Source organism: Typopeltis vanoorti, chromosome 18, assembly GCF_054136105.1.
Source record: "Typopeltis vanoorti isolate ZY-2024b chromosome 18, IOZ_Tvanoo_1.0, whole genome shotgun sequence".
NCBI classification, from domain to species: domain Eukaryota; kingdom Metazoa; phylum Arthropoda; class Arachnida; order Uropygi; family Thelyphonidae; genus Typopeltis; species Typopeltis vanoorti.
The window spans coordinates 18,783,736-18,799,656 of record NC_143566.1 but is presented as its reverse complement, the minus strand read 5'-3'; the positions used below and the strand labels follow the sequence as shown (position 1 = coordinate 18,799,656).

The 15,921-nt window shown below is 34.1% G+C and overlaps 1 protein-coding gene across 1 annotated transcript in view; it reads right to left on the bottom strand.

The window, feature by feature from the left end:
• Vps11 (vacuolar protein sorting 11) overlaps positions 1–15,921 on the bottom strand; it is a 457,238-nt gene that overhangs the window by 88,927 nt on the left and 352,390 nt on the right. The window contains exon 24 of the mRNA XM_090408066.1: positions 6,158–6,247. Within this exon, the coding sequence (XP_090264192.1) occupies positions 6,158–6,247 (90 nt within the window). The remainder of the gene's footprint in view (positions 1–6,157; positions 6,248–15,921) is intronic.

The following is a 15,921-nucleotide window of genomic DNA, read 5'->3' as shown; positions in this document are numbered from 1 at the left end:
CAACGAAACCTCCCATTGATAATCTTTCACCTTTAGAACATGCTGCTTTCAATAAGCTCAGAAACAATTCTGATATAGTGATATTACCTGCAGACAAAGGAAATGCTATGATTATCATTGACTCAGATGATGATGACTATAAAGTTAAACAGCTTCTTAACACTGACACTTACTCCATTATGGATTATCACCTACTAGATGGTTTCAAAATCGCACCAATAACCTTTTAAAAAAAAACAAAAACCTATGAATTTAACAGAGAAACCAGACTAGCTCTCTGTTTTCTTCATCCTCTTCCTCTACGTCTATATGGGAAACCCAAAATTCATAAAGAAGACACACCTCTATGTCCAATAATAGAAGGGATAGATTCTCTGATATATCTTCTTGTCAAATTCCTACTGATGATCTACTTGCACTGCTTAAACTTGAAAACCTAACAGGACAATCACTATCCTTTGTTAAAAACTCCGAGCATTTTGTTTCAAGCATCAGCAATGTTATCCTTGATGAACATGACATTTTAGCAAGCTTTGATCTAGTCAATTTGTTTACCAATGTTCCTACTGATGATCTACTTGCACTGCTTAAAGATAAATTCTCTGAGAAGGTTATGGCACTCCTCAAACACTGTATTTCACGTGGATACTTCAAATATAAAAATACAATATACTGTCCTCTTTTGCCAGTTTTAGCAAATCTTTATATGGAAACTTGAAAACTAGGCCCTAGAACAGTGATGGTGAACCTTTTTACCCAGGTGTGTCAAACATCTTTTTTTTTTTTAAATATTGATGTTGTTGATGTGCCACTTGCATACATGCATTATAAATTTAACTACTTAATCACAGATAGTGATTTACACATATCATATTAGGCTATTTCTTTAATAGGACATTGATATACAATCTATGAATTCATATTATACAATTAATTTAATAAACTGAAATTACTGAAATTAGTTTTTTCATCAGAATACCAATATTTTTCAACATCCAAGGTGTGTCACCTGAAACCCTCAAGTGTGTCATAGGTTCGCCATCACTGCCCTAGAAGAATACCATCATAAACCAAAATTAAGGAAAAGGAATGTCGATGATATATTCTTATTAGTCTTGAACCATGGACTACACCTTCACTTCTGCTTTTTCATGAGTACCTGAATCATCAACACCCTAATATAAAATTCACCTATGAATTAGAATCTAATGGTTCACTTCCATTTCTGGACTTATTACTAAGAAATTGGGCAAATTAAGTCTATTTCAAAAGCCTACACATACTGACAGATATCTACATGCCTCATCCCATCATTATAGACCTCAAAAACTGGGTATCATTTCCACACTAAGAGCAAGAGCCCACTGACTCATCTCTGACAAGGACAAACTAGCCAAAGAACTTCAACATTTAAGAAACACTTTCCTTCAAAATGGCTATACTGAGCACACAATCTCCAGACTACTCAACCAACATGAGACCAGAGAAATTTCTAATGAAGAGGAAAACAGAGGATTCATCACGCTCCCATATATTAGCTCTGTATCCAATAAAACTATCAAAAATACTTAAGGAATATAAAATCAAAGTAGTATTTATCCCCTTTATCAAGACGAAATCACGGCTAAGATTAGCAAAATCTCAACATAGCCCACTTCAATATACAGGTGTTTACAGACTATGGTGCAATTGAAGATCATCTTACTATGGACAGATAGAAAAATCAATTGAACTATGCACTGAAGAACACATTCGAGATATTGAATATGATAGAAGTGAAGCCTCAGCTTTGTCATCACACATGCTCTCTTCAGTTGACCCACAAGATGCTTTGGGAATCAGACATCAAGTTTTATAAAGGAATAAATCAAAACTATTACATTGTTGTCATGATACAAAAGAAAGAAAAATATAGGAATCATTGGCAATTGCATTAAATCCTAAACATTTAAATATTAACCAAAGTATTAACTTGTCTGAATACATCCTAGCCTTCAATAATCAAGAACGTTCACATAAATGCACAGAATGTTTGGAACAATTTGAAATAATTTAAAAAAAATAATAATAATAACATCAATCTCTTATATAACTGCATAACAGTTGTCACATTTGTTAGTCCTTACTGCTTTGTCTGCTAGTTTGTTTATTTACATCTGAAGAGAAGAAATCCTATGCAACTGTGATAGATGTCATGTTACTAAGTGAATAAATGTTATAAACTTATACCAGTATTCTGCTTCATAAAGTTTAATCAAATATTTTACACACACACACACACACAAACTGTGGAGTGAAGAGACTGAAATAGAAAGCATAAAAGAAAATATAAAACTTTTTTATTTTTTATTAAAATTATTATTTTTTATTAAATTTATGCCTGTCAAATGATGTTTTCTGGGTAGCTTTTGTCTATTTTTGTAAGAAATAAAACAAACTTCCACCACCTTAATATTAGCTGACTAATTAATCTTCATTTGTAAGCTGTTAGAAATATTCCCTGCATCTTATATGATATATGAATCTGGGTATTTCCAACTAAAGAGCAAATGTTGGGTTCGAGACTATCTGGTAAAAATATGTGCTGTTAGAAAGCTCCTGAAAAACGTGTGATTTTTATTGATTTATTGAGTGATTTGACTAAACTTAGACAGGGTAAGAAAAAGGATCAAAACAAGAACAGACAAGAAAGTACTGAACATGGTAACATAATATTAATAACAAGGTAAGTCAGTTAAAATCTAAGAAAAAAGAGTGGTATGGTATGGTATGGTAGAATGACTCAATCTTAAAATTTGTGCTTGCCGAGGGAGTCACCCTTCTAGTTTCCCGAGGGCAAAGATAGTTTTTAGTTTTTAGATGTGTGGAGTGAGTCTGATGGCAGAAAAGGCTTGTATAAGAGGGATGGTATGCACTCAAATTCATTTGGCATCAGGATCCTGGAAAAATTACTTCTTGGTATAAGACCTAATGCAGAGAGAGTCAGAGAAACTAAATCATCAAGGTAGGCGCAGGAGTGGAAAAATATGCTTTGGGTTCGCACCGTTTAAGTATGTCTGGGGAGGAAAAAGAGAAAGTTCTACAACAAGGCCAAATAGATTGCATATCTAATTATAAGAATAAGCTATGTGGTAATTTATTATGTCTATACACAAATGCCTGGAGCATCAGAAACAAAGGGGTGGAGTTCGTTGCTTTATTGAACACGATGTCGCTTAAGCCTGTTGGCATTAGTAAAACCTGGCTATCAGAATCAGATATGGTAATTGAGATTGAGTGTAATAGGTATACTATTTTTAGGAATGACAAAAGAGATAGAAGAGAAGGAGAAGTACTACCGACTAATGATATCAGTTGACTTAAGTCCAGGTAGAAATACAAGAAAACAATGATGGTAACAATGTCCCATGTAACAGTGAGATTGAGTCTATCTCATGTGAAGTGAAGTGGAGGCTAACAAAATGAAATATATATTGAGGCGTTGCTACAGACCTGGTGGCTCTGTTGCAGGGGATGAATAAATGCATCACCAATTTAGCCTTATGGATACCAAACAATGAATGGGCAGATGAGAAATCTCGTGATAAGAAAGAAGAGGAATTTATTGAATTATTGCGAGAAAACTTTCTCAAGCAGCATGTGAAAGAAGGAACTTGAGGTCAAAACGTGTTGGATTTGCTAATAGTGTCAGAAGGTAATAGGGACTCTGTTAAGAATATGGCCATTTTACCACCAGTTGGTGACAGGGATCATGCTGTGCTTTATTAGGAAGTATCTAACTGTATTGATGTTCCAAATAGAACAGGTTACATGTTGAATTACAAAGCTGGAAATTATGATCAACTTAGGAGAATACTATCTTTGGTCCCATGGTATCAGTTACTAAATGGGAAAAATGTCAGCAATGAATGGGAATCTTTGAAAAAGTGCTTAAATGAGGCCGTATCTATATATATCCCTAGTGTATGAAGAATAAATAGGATGGGAGTGAAATGGATGTGCAACTTATTAAGCAAGAGATCCACAAAAAGATGTGGAAAGAATATTGTGAGAATAAGAGTGAGAGGAGTTATGAAATATAAAGCTCAGGCCAAAAAAGGAACAAGTATTGTGCAGAAAGCTAAATCGGAGTATGAAAGGAAATTGGAGTATAAATGGCCAATTTACAATAAAAATAATTTTATCGTTATGCCGCAAGCAAAAGAAAGAACGAATGTGAAAGAATAACTTTATTGAATGCAGATGCCACTCTAGTGAGCCTCCATAGCTCAGTCGACACAGACGAAGTTCTTTGGTCTGAAAGACTTGGGTTCGGATTCCCCTCAGTGGTATGAGGAATCTTTATCTGGTCTCTTTCTACTAAAGGTGAGTTAGCTGGTCTCATATGGAGGTAGGAGGGGTTCCCCCCCCCCAGAACAAGCAAACCGGCCCCGTGAACACATGCATCTACAGACATACGCACCGGGAGGCATAGGGCTAACCACCTTATCCTCAGGACGGGTATGGTTTGGAAGGGCTAAGGACAACTCCGTAACAGGCCACTAGGCCTGTTACGTAAAAAGGGAGAAGAAGAAGAAGATGGTACTCTAGTGTCAGAAGCTAGTGAGATTGTTCAATTAATGAGTGTTCACTCTGCTAAGATATATCAACCAGGTGTATGTAACAGGGTGCATAGTGCTATTGCTACATTGAATGAAGAGTTAGAGGTTCATGAAAATGAGGTTGAAGAGCTGTTGGATGTTCTTATCCATAATCTGGATAAGAATTTGTTCAACTAACGTTCAACTGAATTGGCTAGGCCTTTTACATGTTTGTATAACTGGAATCTCAGCTCAGGAATGGAAGGAATGTATGATAGTACCGTTGTGCAAGGGTGGTGCAAAAACTGATGTGTCTAACTACCAACCTATCAGTATCTCTAGTGTGGTAGCGAAGATTTTAGAGAAGTTGGTAAGAACTTGCATACAGAAATGGTAGACAAACATGCTATACTCTTCAATCAGCAGCATCGGTTTACTAAAGGAAGATCATGTTTTAGCAATTTGCTCATATTTTATAATGTTATGGCCGAGTTGGATAAAGAGAATGGATACACTATCATAATGTTACATTTTTCTAAGGCATTTGATAGGATACCAAACGAAAGGCTGTTGCATAAACTGGAGAATATGGGATTGGAATATAAACTCTTGATTTGGCTCAGGGGATGGATGACCAATGATTATAAAATTAAAGAAATCCTTTTTCAGGATTTCTTCAATTTTAGGATATCAATGGGTATGAATCTATCATAACAGATTCATACCCACTGTATGAATAAGGTGACCAGTGGTGTACCTCAGGGTTCAGTCCTTGGGCCACTGTTGTTTAATCTATACATTAATGACATCAAAATGAGGAGCAACACATTTTGGTGTATTGTTGGATAGGAATTTGAAGTTCAAAGATCACATAGCAAAAGTTGCAAATACAACTTGGAGGATAATTACAATGTTACAGCAAACCTTTATATCTAAGGATAAGGAAGTCATTTTGCCTCTTCATACGGCTTTGATAAGACCACAGCTGGACTATTGTGTGTAAATTTGGTCTCCTGGATTCTAATGGAATAAAGAACCTGTGGAAAGGGTGCAAAGAGGAGTTACAAAGACTTTATCCGGATTATGGGATTTAGTTATGAGAACAGATTGTGAGTATGTAGATTACAGACTCTGGCTAACAGGAGAAAGAGGCAGTGATATGGTAGAGGTCTATAAACTTTTGAATGGGTGTTATAGGATATCGTCTGATGATATTTTTCATTATATGGATGGTGGGGAGAGAACATGGCGGCATCCATGGAAGTCAAGTTTGTTCACATTCAAAAAAAGGGTTAAGAGATAGGTTTTCGTTCACACGGCAGTGAGTGAGTGGAATAGTTTGCCTTTAGGGGTAATGAGTGTATCTAGTGTGAATGAATTTAAGGAAACATATTAAAGCTGGTTTAGGTGATTTATAGCCTCCCTTGATGAGTTCGACATCCTGGAGGTCTCCGATAATAATAATAAAATGTCATTTTAATTACAGTGCAAATTATTATAATTAAAAAATTTAAATTCAAAACAATTGTAAATTAAAACACTGTTTAAAATCATTAATTAATGGTAAAAGGATATTTTTCAGGATTTCTTCAATTTTAGGACTGTGATTATCACTCAACTGACACAAGTGTCCCAGTGCTTGAACCCATAAGTAAGGATCATGATCTCTACATGAAGTATTACACAACTGTTAGAAATGTAATTTAAAAACAGAAATATTATTATTATCTAAATAAACATTACTGTAATAATCATGCATTATTACACATAAGCTATAGTAGAAACTTGATCACATATACATTTTAAATTTTATGAATGCAACCTTGATATTTAAAATTAAATTCTGTTCACTTATTCTAACAAATAATCCTTTTCAATCTCAATGGAAATTAAGCAATGATCAGTGAGAGAAGCATTAAAAAAAAAATACTGTCTGATACATGTAACCTGCAATATACAGTCATCTCATCCTACTGTTAGATTCTGAATATATAGAGATTTGAGTAATTAATTTTCAGAATCCAACATAATCTTCCATCACATAAGCTAGACTTGTAATTATTATTTAATGTAAATCACTTATTTATAAATTAATATTCATGTAACTACCTTTAAGTTCTATTAATAATTAATTAATCAAGGATATATAATAATAGTGAAAAGATTCTGTATTAAAATATTATTGAGTTTATTTTATTTATTGCTATGTTAATATTATAAGAATTTGTATTCAACATTTTAACTGCATATTAATTGAATGTAAATATTCCTTATTTGTTCCTGTATGTAGAGGTATAACATTGTGCAATGCCTCAGTTTTATTATATTTTGTTTTAGTTGTCATGGAGAAGTATGTAAGATAGCGAGCGCGAGTTTAGAACAGAGCTTGGCAGATCGGTATTGAAGGGCTGGAAAAGGATTTTAATAGAAGTAGAGCACGAGAATAATTTCGGCGGGAAGAAGGGATATATAAGCGAAGAACAGACAAAACGATTCATTTAGGGGAATTAGAGTGAGATAATAGCGAGTTGGCGAGTCAGTCAAGTAGCTCGCTAAGGTCTACTAGTCGAGGAGCGAGTCAGCTAGTAAGTTGCAGAACATCAAATAAAGCAACGGAAGATAGCAAAGTAGCAACTGGATGACTAGTGATAATTTTGTTGGAATTCTGACTCAAGACCGACCTTTCAGAGATGCACAGAAAGTTGAAGAATAGCACGGAGCAACTAAGAGAATAAATAGAGGCAGCAAAGTAAAATTTAAACGATAGCTGTGCTAAGAGATATAGTGCCTGAAAGATTAATTAAATGCTGGAAGAATAGGCAACTGTGCATAAAAACTTCAAGTTAAAGAATTACTGCGTGTTACCTTAGTTCATGAGTTATTGGTAGAATACTGAATTGGTCAAGTGATGTCAAAGATAGTACAATCGTTTTGCTCCAAGCAAGAACCTTTAACTATGTGAATTGCGACCATTAATTTATTCAGTTATTACTAAGAGGATTTGTTTTGTTTTTAATGATTACTGTTAATTGTTTTAAGTGAATACAATTATAAAAGGTATCCGTACATAAGTAGATGAACAAGGAAATTTACCAGTAAGAATTAACCAACTTTGTTACTCCTATGCAGAGATAAGTGTGTGTTTCTTCCTAAAATATCCCTACATTAACAGTAACTTTCGCGGAGAATAGCTGGAGTGGGGATTTAAGAGTGTATACTTGTGAAGAAGCGTTGTCGCCCTTATATTGTATTTGAAACTTAAGTAACTATAAGATATTAATGTAGTTGTTACTAAGGAACTTATGACATTGAACTTTTTTTCTAATGGTTAATTGAATTTTGTGAAAGCTGTAATTCAGACAACAGATTAACCATTGCCTGAAATTATATGACAAAATTACCAGATGAGCCAAAATGTTTGTAATACCTTATTCAGTGACTTAAACTAGAGTGTATAATTTGTAAGCCTATATTAAATGTTTGTTTTGTTGATCTAAAGTTGTACTTTGCCTGAATCTCTTTGACTGCACCGTTCATAAAATAATCGAACCAAAGGGGGTGAATTAAATAAATTAAATAAACTCGGCCTGTATACATAATAACAACACATAAAAAGGAAATAGTTGAGAGTTGGTTTTACTTTAATTCTTTGACTAATTTAGATATAGAGTGGCACAGTCAATAAATACAAATTTTCTCTATGTTTGGATTAGAAATCAACTAGCAACTTAATTTTTTTGTTTAAGAACATTGTAGTGACAAATTGATGGACCCAAAGTATAGGTTAAGACGAAATAGGATCCAACACTACTCACTCATTGTAAAAACTACCGTATTTTCCGGTGTATAAGACGCACCCAAGAAATTTAATACAATTTTCTGGAAAAAACCTAAACTTTAAAGTACTATTTAAAAAAAAATTTTTTCTGTAGGCAGAGGTCCAAAATGTCTTTCAGCTTCCCTATTCCGTGTTCTTCCGCATATTTTACAACCTGCAATTTGTAACTTGAAGAATATGAATGTCGCCTGTTTTTTTCCCATCACTAAAATCTATGGGGAAATATCAAACTGAACATAAAATATCTCAACACGTCAACTCAATACTGATAAACATCGGTAACTGATTACTCGGATAAGATATTATGAAACTTGAACAGGGACTCCCTGTTCTTAGCCAATGACGCGCTAAAAGTCACGTGAAGGTCACACATCAATTTGATTGCACCATTAACCAACTACAAAGATCTTGGAACATAAAAGGGAGTGCATATGACTTTGAAAAGAGGAAACAATCATTACCTTCATTATATAAGACGCATCCCATTTTTAAGATGAATTTTTAAGGTAAAAAAGTGCGTGTTATACACCGGAAAATATGGTACATAGTTACAGGCAAAATCCCATAGCATAAATGGTATACTACATTATACTATACTATGGCAAACCTTCTGCAACAACAATTCTTTTAAACCAGTGATTCCCAAAGTAGTCACATATCATCTTGGGACATAATCTCAGAATATGTATTTTCTACCTTTTGACTTGTTTACTCTTTATTTAATTAAAAAAAAAAAAAAAAAAAAAAATATATATATATATATATATATATATATACACACACACACATAGACACGCAAGGGTGGACTGAAAAGTTATCGGACTCGACCATAGATAGCAACACTATCGGCAAGATTTTTTTTTTCTAAGTTGGTATATCTATTATAAGCATCCATGTGAAATTGCAAGTCATTCTATCAAGTAGTTTGTTTTATACAGCTGTCCGAAGCAAAGGTATTGTCTGTATCACGTGAAATGGATAAAATTAAGTATCGTGCAGTTATAAAATTCTTTGTAAAATAAGGTTTAACGGCAAAAGAAATTCATTCGAAGTTCATAAAAGTTTATGCACACTCTTCTCCTTCGTTTTTGAAAATTAAGAAATGGGCTGCCGAGTTTAAACGTGGCCATACCAGCCTGGAAGATAATCCACGTGAAGGATGTCCAAAAAGTGTAAAACATCAGAAATCATTGATCAAGTGCATGATACGGTATTGGATGACTGGCGAGTCAAAGTGCATGAAATTGCTGAGACTATAGGAATTTCAAAAGAACGTGTAGCATAGATTTTGTATGAAGAATTGCATATGAAAAAGCTTTGTGCAAGATGGGTACCATGCTTGCTCCCAGCAGATCAAAAACGTACTCACATCAAAATCTCTGAACAGTGCTTAGAGCGTTTAACAAGAATAAAACTGATTTTGTAAGACCTGGATTCACCATTACACATCAGAATCCAAACAGCAGTCAAAATAATGGAGACAGAAGCCAGTTGTTAAGCGCCAAAGAAGACAGTCGGTTCCATCAGCAGGAAAGATCATTGCATCGGTGTTTTTGGGATGCTCAAGGCATTTTGTTTATTAATTATCGTGAAAAGGGTAAAACAATAATTGGGGAATATTATTCCGATCTTTTAACCAGACTAGATGAAAAAATTCATGACAAAAGACCAGGTTTGCAGAAGAACAAAATCATCTTTCATCAGGACAATGCACCTGCCCACAAAAGTGTTTTGGCAATGGGAAAATTAAGGGATCTGCACTATGAATTGTTGGAACATCCACCCTATTCTCCAGATTTGGCTCCCTCTGACTTCTATCTCTTCCCAAAACTAAAACTCTTCCTTGCTGGTTAGCATTTTTCTTCGAATCAAGAAGTGATTGCAGCTGTAGAGGGGTATTTTGCAGATCTCACTGAGAACCCTACAGGGACGAGATAATGGTGCTGGAATAAATGTATTTGTCTTAAGGGAGATTATGTTGAAAAATAAAAATAATTTTGAAATTATAAATTCGTTTTTTCATTGTTAGACCGAGAACTTTTCAGACCACCCTCATATGTGTGTGTGTGTGTGTATATACACTTTAATTTTTTCTACATAAACAAGTAAGACAACTGCTTTCTTGATGAATAAATTATGAAAGGACAAAAGAAAACATTTAATATAAAACACTTCATGATGAGTATTTCCTCACATCAGAAAACAGAAACAAACAGAAAAATAATGGACCTTTACATGAAATGAGAATGAAATGAAACCTAATGCTATAAAATGCATTCTTTCTACTACTCTTTAATGTAGCACGATACTATTAGGAACCCATGTGGCAAAATATAAATATAGTCAATAGGCAATGGAGTGCAATTAGAGTGAACATAAAGGTTAAAATGAAAAATTAAATAAAATGAAAATAAAATTATGATATTATTAATACATATGAAATTAATAGATTTTTCACATAAGTGAATTATAAAAAGTGTTACATTATAATAGTATAACATACATAATAAATATTAAAGGAATAAATAAATAAATTTATAAACCATATAAATATACATAAATAGAAACAAAAAGATGTTTGCATAAGAACTGCATATAAAAATATTACAAATAATTGCTAGATTACTAGAAAGAGTTTAGAGTCACCAAATATTTCCCAGAATTCTGAAATGTTTAGGAAACTATTACAACTTATATTACGATGATTGCAAAGGGATTCACAGAGTTCTTTGGGCAGTCTCTCAAATTTCAAAGGACTTGTGTGAAGAGTTTTTTTGTGCATTACATAGGATCCTGTTGTAGACAGTCCTTGTTCTGCAAAACCAAATTTCTCAGTTTGGAGAATAGGGATGTAATCTGTATGTTCTGATCACTGGATGTTTATAGTATGAGCTGCCTGGCCAAAATAGGAGGGATTATAGGAACATGAAATATGATGAAAGTTTATTTTTCACTTGGTTAGACTATAATAAATTTAGTTTAATCCTTTATCCAAGTGTGAGCAAACAAATTTTGCACCTGAAAGTATCTTCAGGACTAAGGTCAGGTAGTACAACACCGGGCAATGGGCGATACCGAGATGGGAGTGATGTTAGCTTGGTCCACCTTTGCTATGAGTTGCCCGGTGCTGTACTACCTGACCCCAGTCCTGAAGATACTTTCAGGCACAAACTTTGTTTGCTCACACTTGGATAAATGATTAAACTAAATTTATTATAGTCTAACCAAGTGAAAAATAAACTTTCAATATCTTTCTCTAAATCCAGAGTAATTTAATAAAAAGGTGGCACACCTTTTGGCAACTACTATAGGTAAAGATGACCTTGCTATTGCTTCTGCCTGGTATCTCCACGTCTGGGTCTGGCTCCCACTGAAAAGACCTCAATAAAGGTCGAAACTAGTCTGAGTAGTGGCCCTTTCCTTAATGCATAAGGAAAATATACATATCCACAAGGAGATGTGTTTTGCATTATGAGAGATACCGAGATAGGAGTGATGTTAGCTTGGTCCACCTTTGCTATGAGTTGCCCGGTGTTGTACTACCTGACCCCAGTCATGAAGATACTTTCAGGTGTAAACTTTGTTTGCTCACACTTGGATAAAGGATTAAACTAAATTTATTACAGTCTAACCAAGTGAAAAATAAACTTTCAATATCTTTCTCTAAATCCAGAGTAATTTAATAAAAAGGTGGCACACTTTTTGGCAACTCCTATAGGTAAAGATGACCTCGCTATTGCTTCTGCCTGGTATCTCCACATCTGGGACTGGCTCCCACTGAAGAGACCTCAATAAAGGTCGAAACTAGTCTGGGTAGTGGCCCTTTCCTTAATGCATAACATTATATATATCTGCAAGGAGATGTGTTTTGCATTATGGGAGATACTGAGATAGGAGTGATGTTAGCTGCTTGGTCCACCTTTGCTAAGAGTTGCCTGGTGTTGTACTACCTGACCCCAGTCCTGAAGATACTTTCAGACACAGACTTTGTTTGCTCACACTTGGATAAAGGATTAAACTAAATTTATAATGAAATATGATGTTCTCTTACATGAGCTAAGAAATCCTGTTTAATGTTATTAACATCAAGTTTACGTAATTCCTTATGTACTTCCTGCTAATTCATTATCAGTCTCTCCTCCACATCCTCTACACTCTAGGTTCTCTTGATGTTGCGTTCACAAGGATGAAATACACTGATAAACTTATCATTGAATACTTCAACTATATCCTCTGAATTGGTAACCAGTCTGCCAGTGTCATCCACTAGCATTATCCTCCCATAGTTATTTTTCCTTCTACTTGCCACATATTGAAAGAACTCACCAGGATTTTTTGTATGAACATTGCATGATCGTCTGTATGTTCAGAAGAAGAAAAAAACAGTTTTATCAGTTTGTAGTTTGCACAAAATGTATATGCTGTTATAGCATATCTTAATATGTTTTTGCATAATGATTTGTATATTAATGTTTTTATGTGTGTTTGCTTGCTATTGTCCAGAGTTTGTTTTGAAGATAATTTATAGGACTATTCCGGCTCATATCTGCATGGAGATAAATTCCAAGGCATCACATTGTTTCACCCAGAGTGATGGTGGTGGTTTTACTGATTTCTGTGTTCAGCAGGTGTTGATTGTTAAATGCTTATTCTCAATTGGTTAAGTCAGTGGATTTCTGAATATCATTAATTTTGTCCTAGCAGACTTCAGGTGAATGGAGTTTTTGGTGAGGTAATTAGTGATCAGATTTATGTCATGCTGCATGTTTGCTTGGACTATGCTTGCATTATTATGGATGAATACCATAGCTGTATCATCAGCCTATTGGAAGAGCTTGCCTTTGAGATGTAGCTGGTTAATGTTATGAATATAGATGTTGAACAGAGTGGAGGTGAGAATAGCTCCTTGTGGCACTCCACATGCCCATTATATATATACATAATGGACATAGCATTAGTGATAAAAGGCAACAAATGGTGCTGACAAGATGTGATGAGAATGTCTGGCAACAGAATATACACCATGAACTGATTATTCGAAACCAGCAGTAAAATGGAATGATGAGATAACAAGATATTATGGACATTTATGGTGGAGAGATGCTCAACAGCAGCAAAAATGAAAGAAACATGGAGAGGCATTCAACCTGCAGTGGACTGTAGAAAGCTGTAATGATATATATACCCACACAGGACATAGATCAAACAGTGTTTGTTCATGACAAGAGCAATATTATTGGAGATTTTCATTTTTTTAAGAGACTGTATACCCAACCACAGATTGGTAAAGTAAATAGGCATGCATGGATGAAACAACTTCCTGGAAATAAGTTATACAACAAACATAATTTATTTAAACAGGTATAAATAATTGCATCCATTTAATAATTTCTTGCCTTTACCTTGCATTTCACTAAGTTCTTGCATTCTTAATCTCAGTGGAGAGGTTAAAAAATCAGAGGTTGTTCTTAAAAATCATCCTCGGTATAGAAAAGCAAAGTGATTAATTAGTAACAAGAAATTCCTACTTGTTGCTAAATTATACTTTTTTTAGGTTTAAACAGACTCGATGGATATAGTTATGCTACTGAGATTCTCTCTTCTTATTAACTAATCACACCAAACCAGTCTTTGTGTGATTAGTTAAATTGCACCAAGCCTCTTTGGGCTTAGTGCAATTCATCTAACTTAAAATTGTCTGCTCTGTTGTCAATCTGAAGTATATGATACTAAATCTAGGATCTTCATTGAGTCAGTATAATGTATTTTCATTATAAAAAAAAAAACATCTCAAGCAAAAATTTAGCCTTTTAATGAAATAAGAACTAATCAATCTATTCCTAAACTGTACCTAGAAAAAATGGTTATCAATATCTCTGGTTATCCTCCTCTTAAAGAAAAAGTTATGTTTTCAGCTAAGGAATATAATTCTGCAGTTATACCTAAGCAGGTTCCAATTATGGACTTGAATAGCAATAATAGAGGATTATGCAATGTGCCATATAAAACCACTAGCAAAATATATTTTATAGTTGCTCACATTTTACTTAAGTAAAATGTAAGCAATGTGACTCCACTTTAAAGTGGAGTCACATTACCCCGTAACTTACCTCCGCCTCAGTTTAAAATATTTTCCTCTCTCTCATAGAACAGTAATCTGGTGATGTATAACTCTTTCTGGTATCAAGAAAGAGAGAAGTTATACAAAATAAAAGATTATTATTATCATAATTATTATGTGACACCTTTAGAGAAGATAATATACAAAATTACTAGGCAGGTATGTGGGAAAACTTATGAGTGCTCATAAGTTCATAAGGAAAATAATGAGGTGCTCTTCCAGAATTTTTTCAACGAGTGAGACAGATACCTTCATACTTCTTCCCATCACTACCCTCCACAGAAATTTGGAATTATTTCAACCCTGGCACATCTTACCAGATCTTTAATAACAGATGAAAGAGGGATTGAAAATGAGCTTAATTGACTAAAAACGACTTTTGTCAACAATGGTTTCTCTCTTAAGAAAACTGATAAATTTATTTCTCACTGTCGTTCTCCTACTATTGAAGATTCTTCTTCCCGAAGATCATTCATATCTTTACCATACATCAGCTCTCTCTTTCTCTCCCCCCCCAAAACTGGCGAAAATTCTTTGGAAATTCAACATTACAACTTTTTTCACTACGTTTCCAAAACTTCGATCAATACTAAGTAGACCTAAAATAAAACATCTCCCTCTCCAGTATCCAGGAGTTTACAAGATATAGTGTGAATGTGGCAAACCATATTACAGTCAAACGGCTAAATCTATCCTTTTATGTATTGAGGAACACAGAAGAGACATATCCTACAATAGGACCAGAGCCAGCGCTCTCTCAAGCCACGTTCTCTTCTCTATTAACTCGGATGAAGGCCACCAACACCTTGTAGACTGGCCGCAAACTTCTAATATTCATAGGTGTTATGATGAGCTCGAAAGGAAGATAGTCGAATCTAAAGAAATATCCCTTGATTCATCCCATATAAACAACAGCCTTAGCTACAATCTTTCTGCCGCACACATTGCCACTGTCCAATACTGGTGCTCTCATGACAACACTCACATGTAGTCAACTTTAATTGGAATTCCAGCACGTATTCCTGTTTTAAACTGTACTTCAGTCTTTTATATTAGTTCTGTTGATGTAATTTTATTATGTCTCTGTTATTTTACATAATTCTTTGTCTTTGATACCTGAAGAAGTTGAATTTTGTTCAACAAAACTAGTAGTATCTCAACATTAAACTTTATTCTTTTTATTCTCAGTATTATACTCATTCAAACTAATTTTTTCATATATATATATATATATATGTATATATATATAAAATTGATAAAAATTTCTGAGCCCAACCATGGAACAAAATGTATAGGTTTGTAATAGCCATTCATGGCTGGGAACCACACATAAAAAAACATAAATAAAATTTAAAAAATTCTTCATTTTCCTAGCATATATT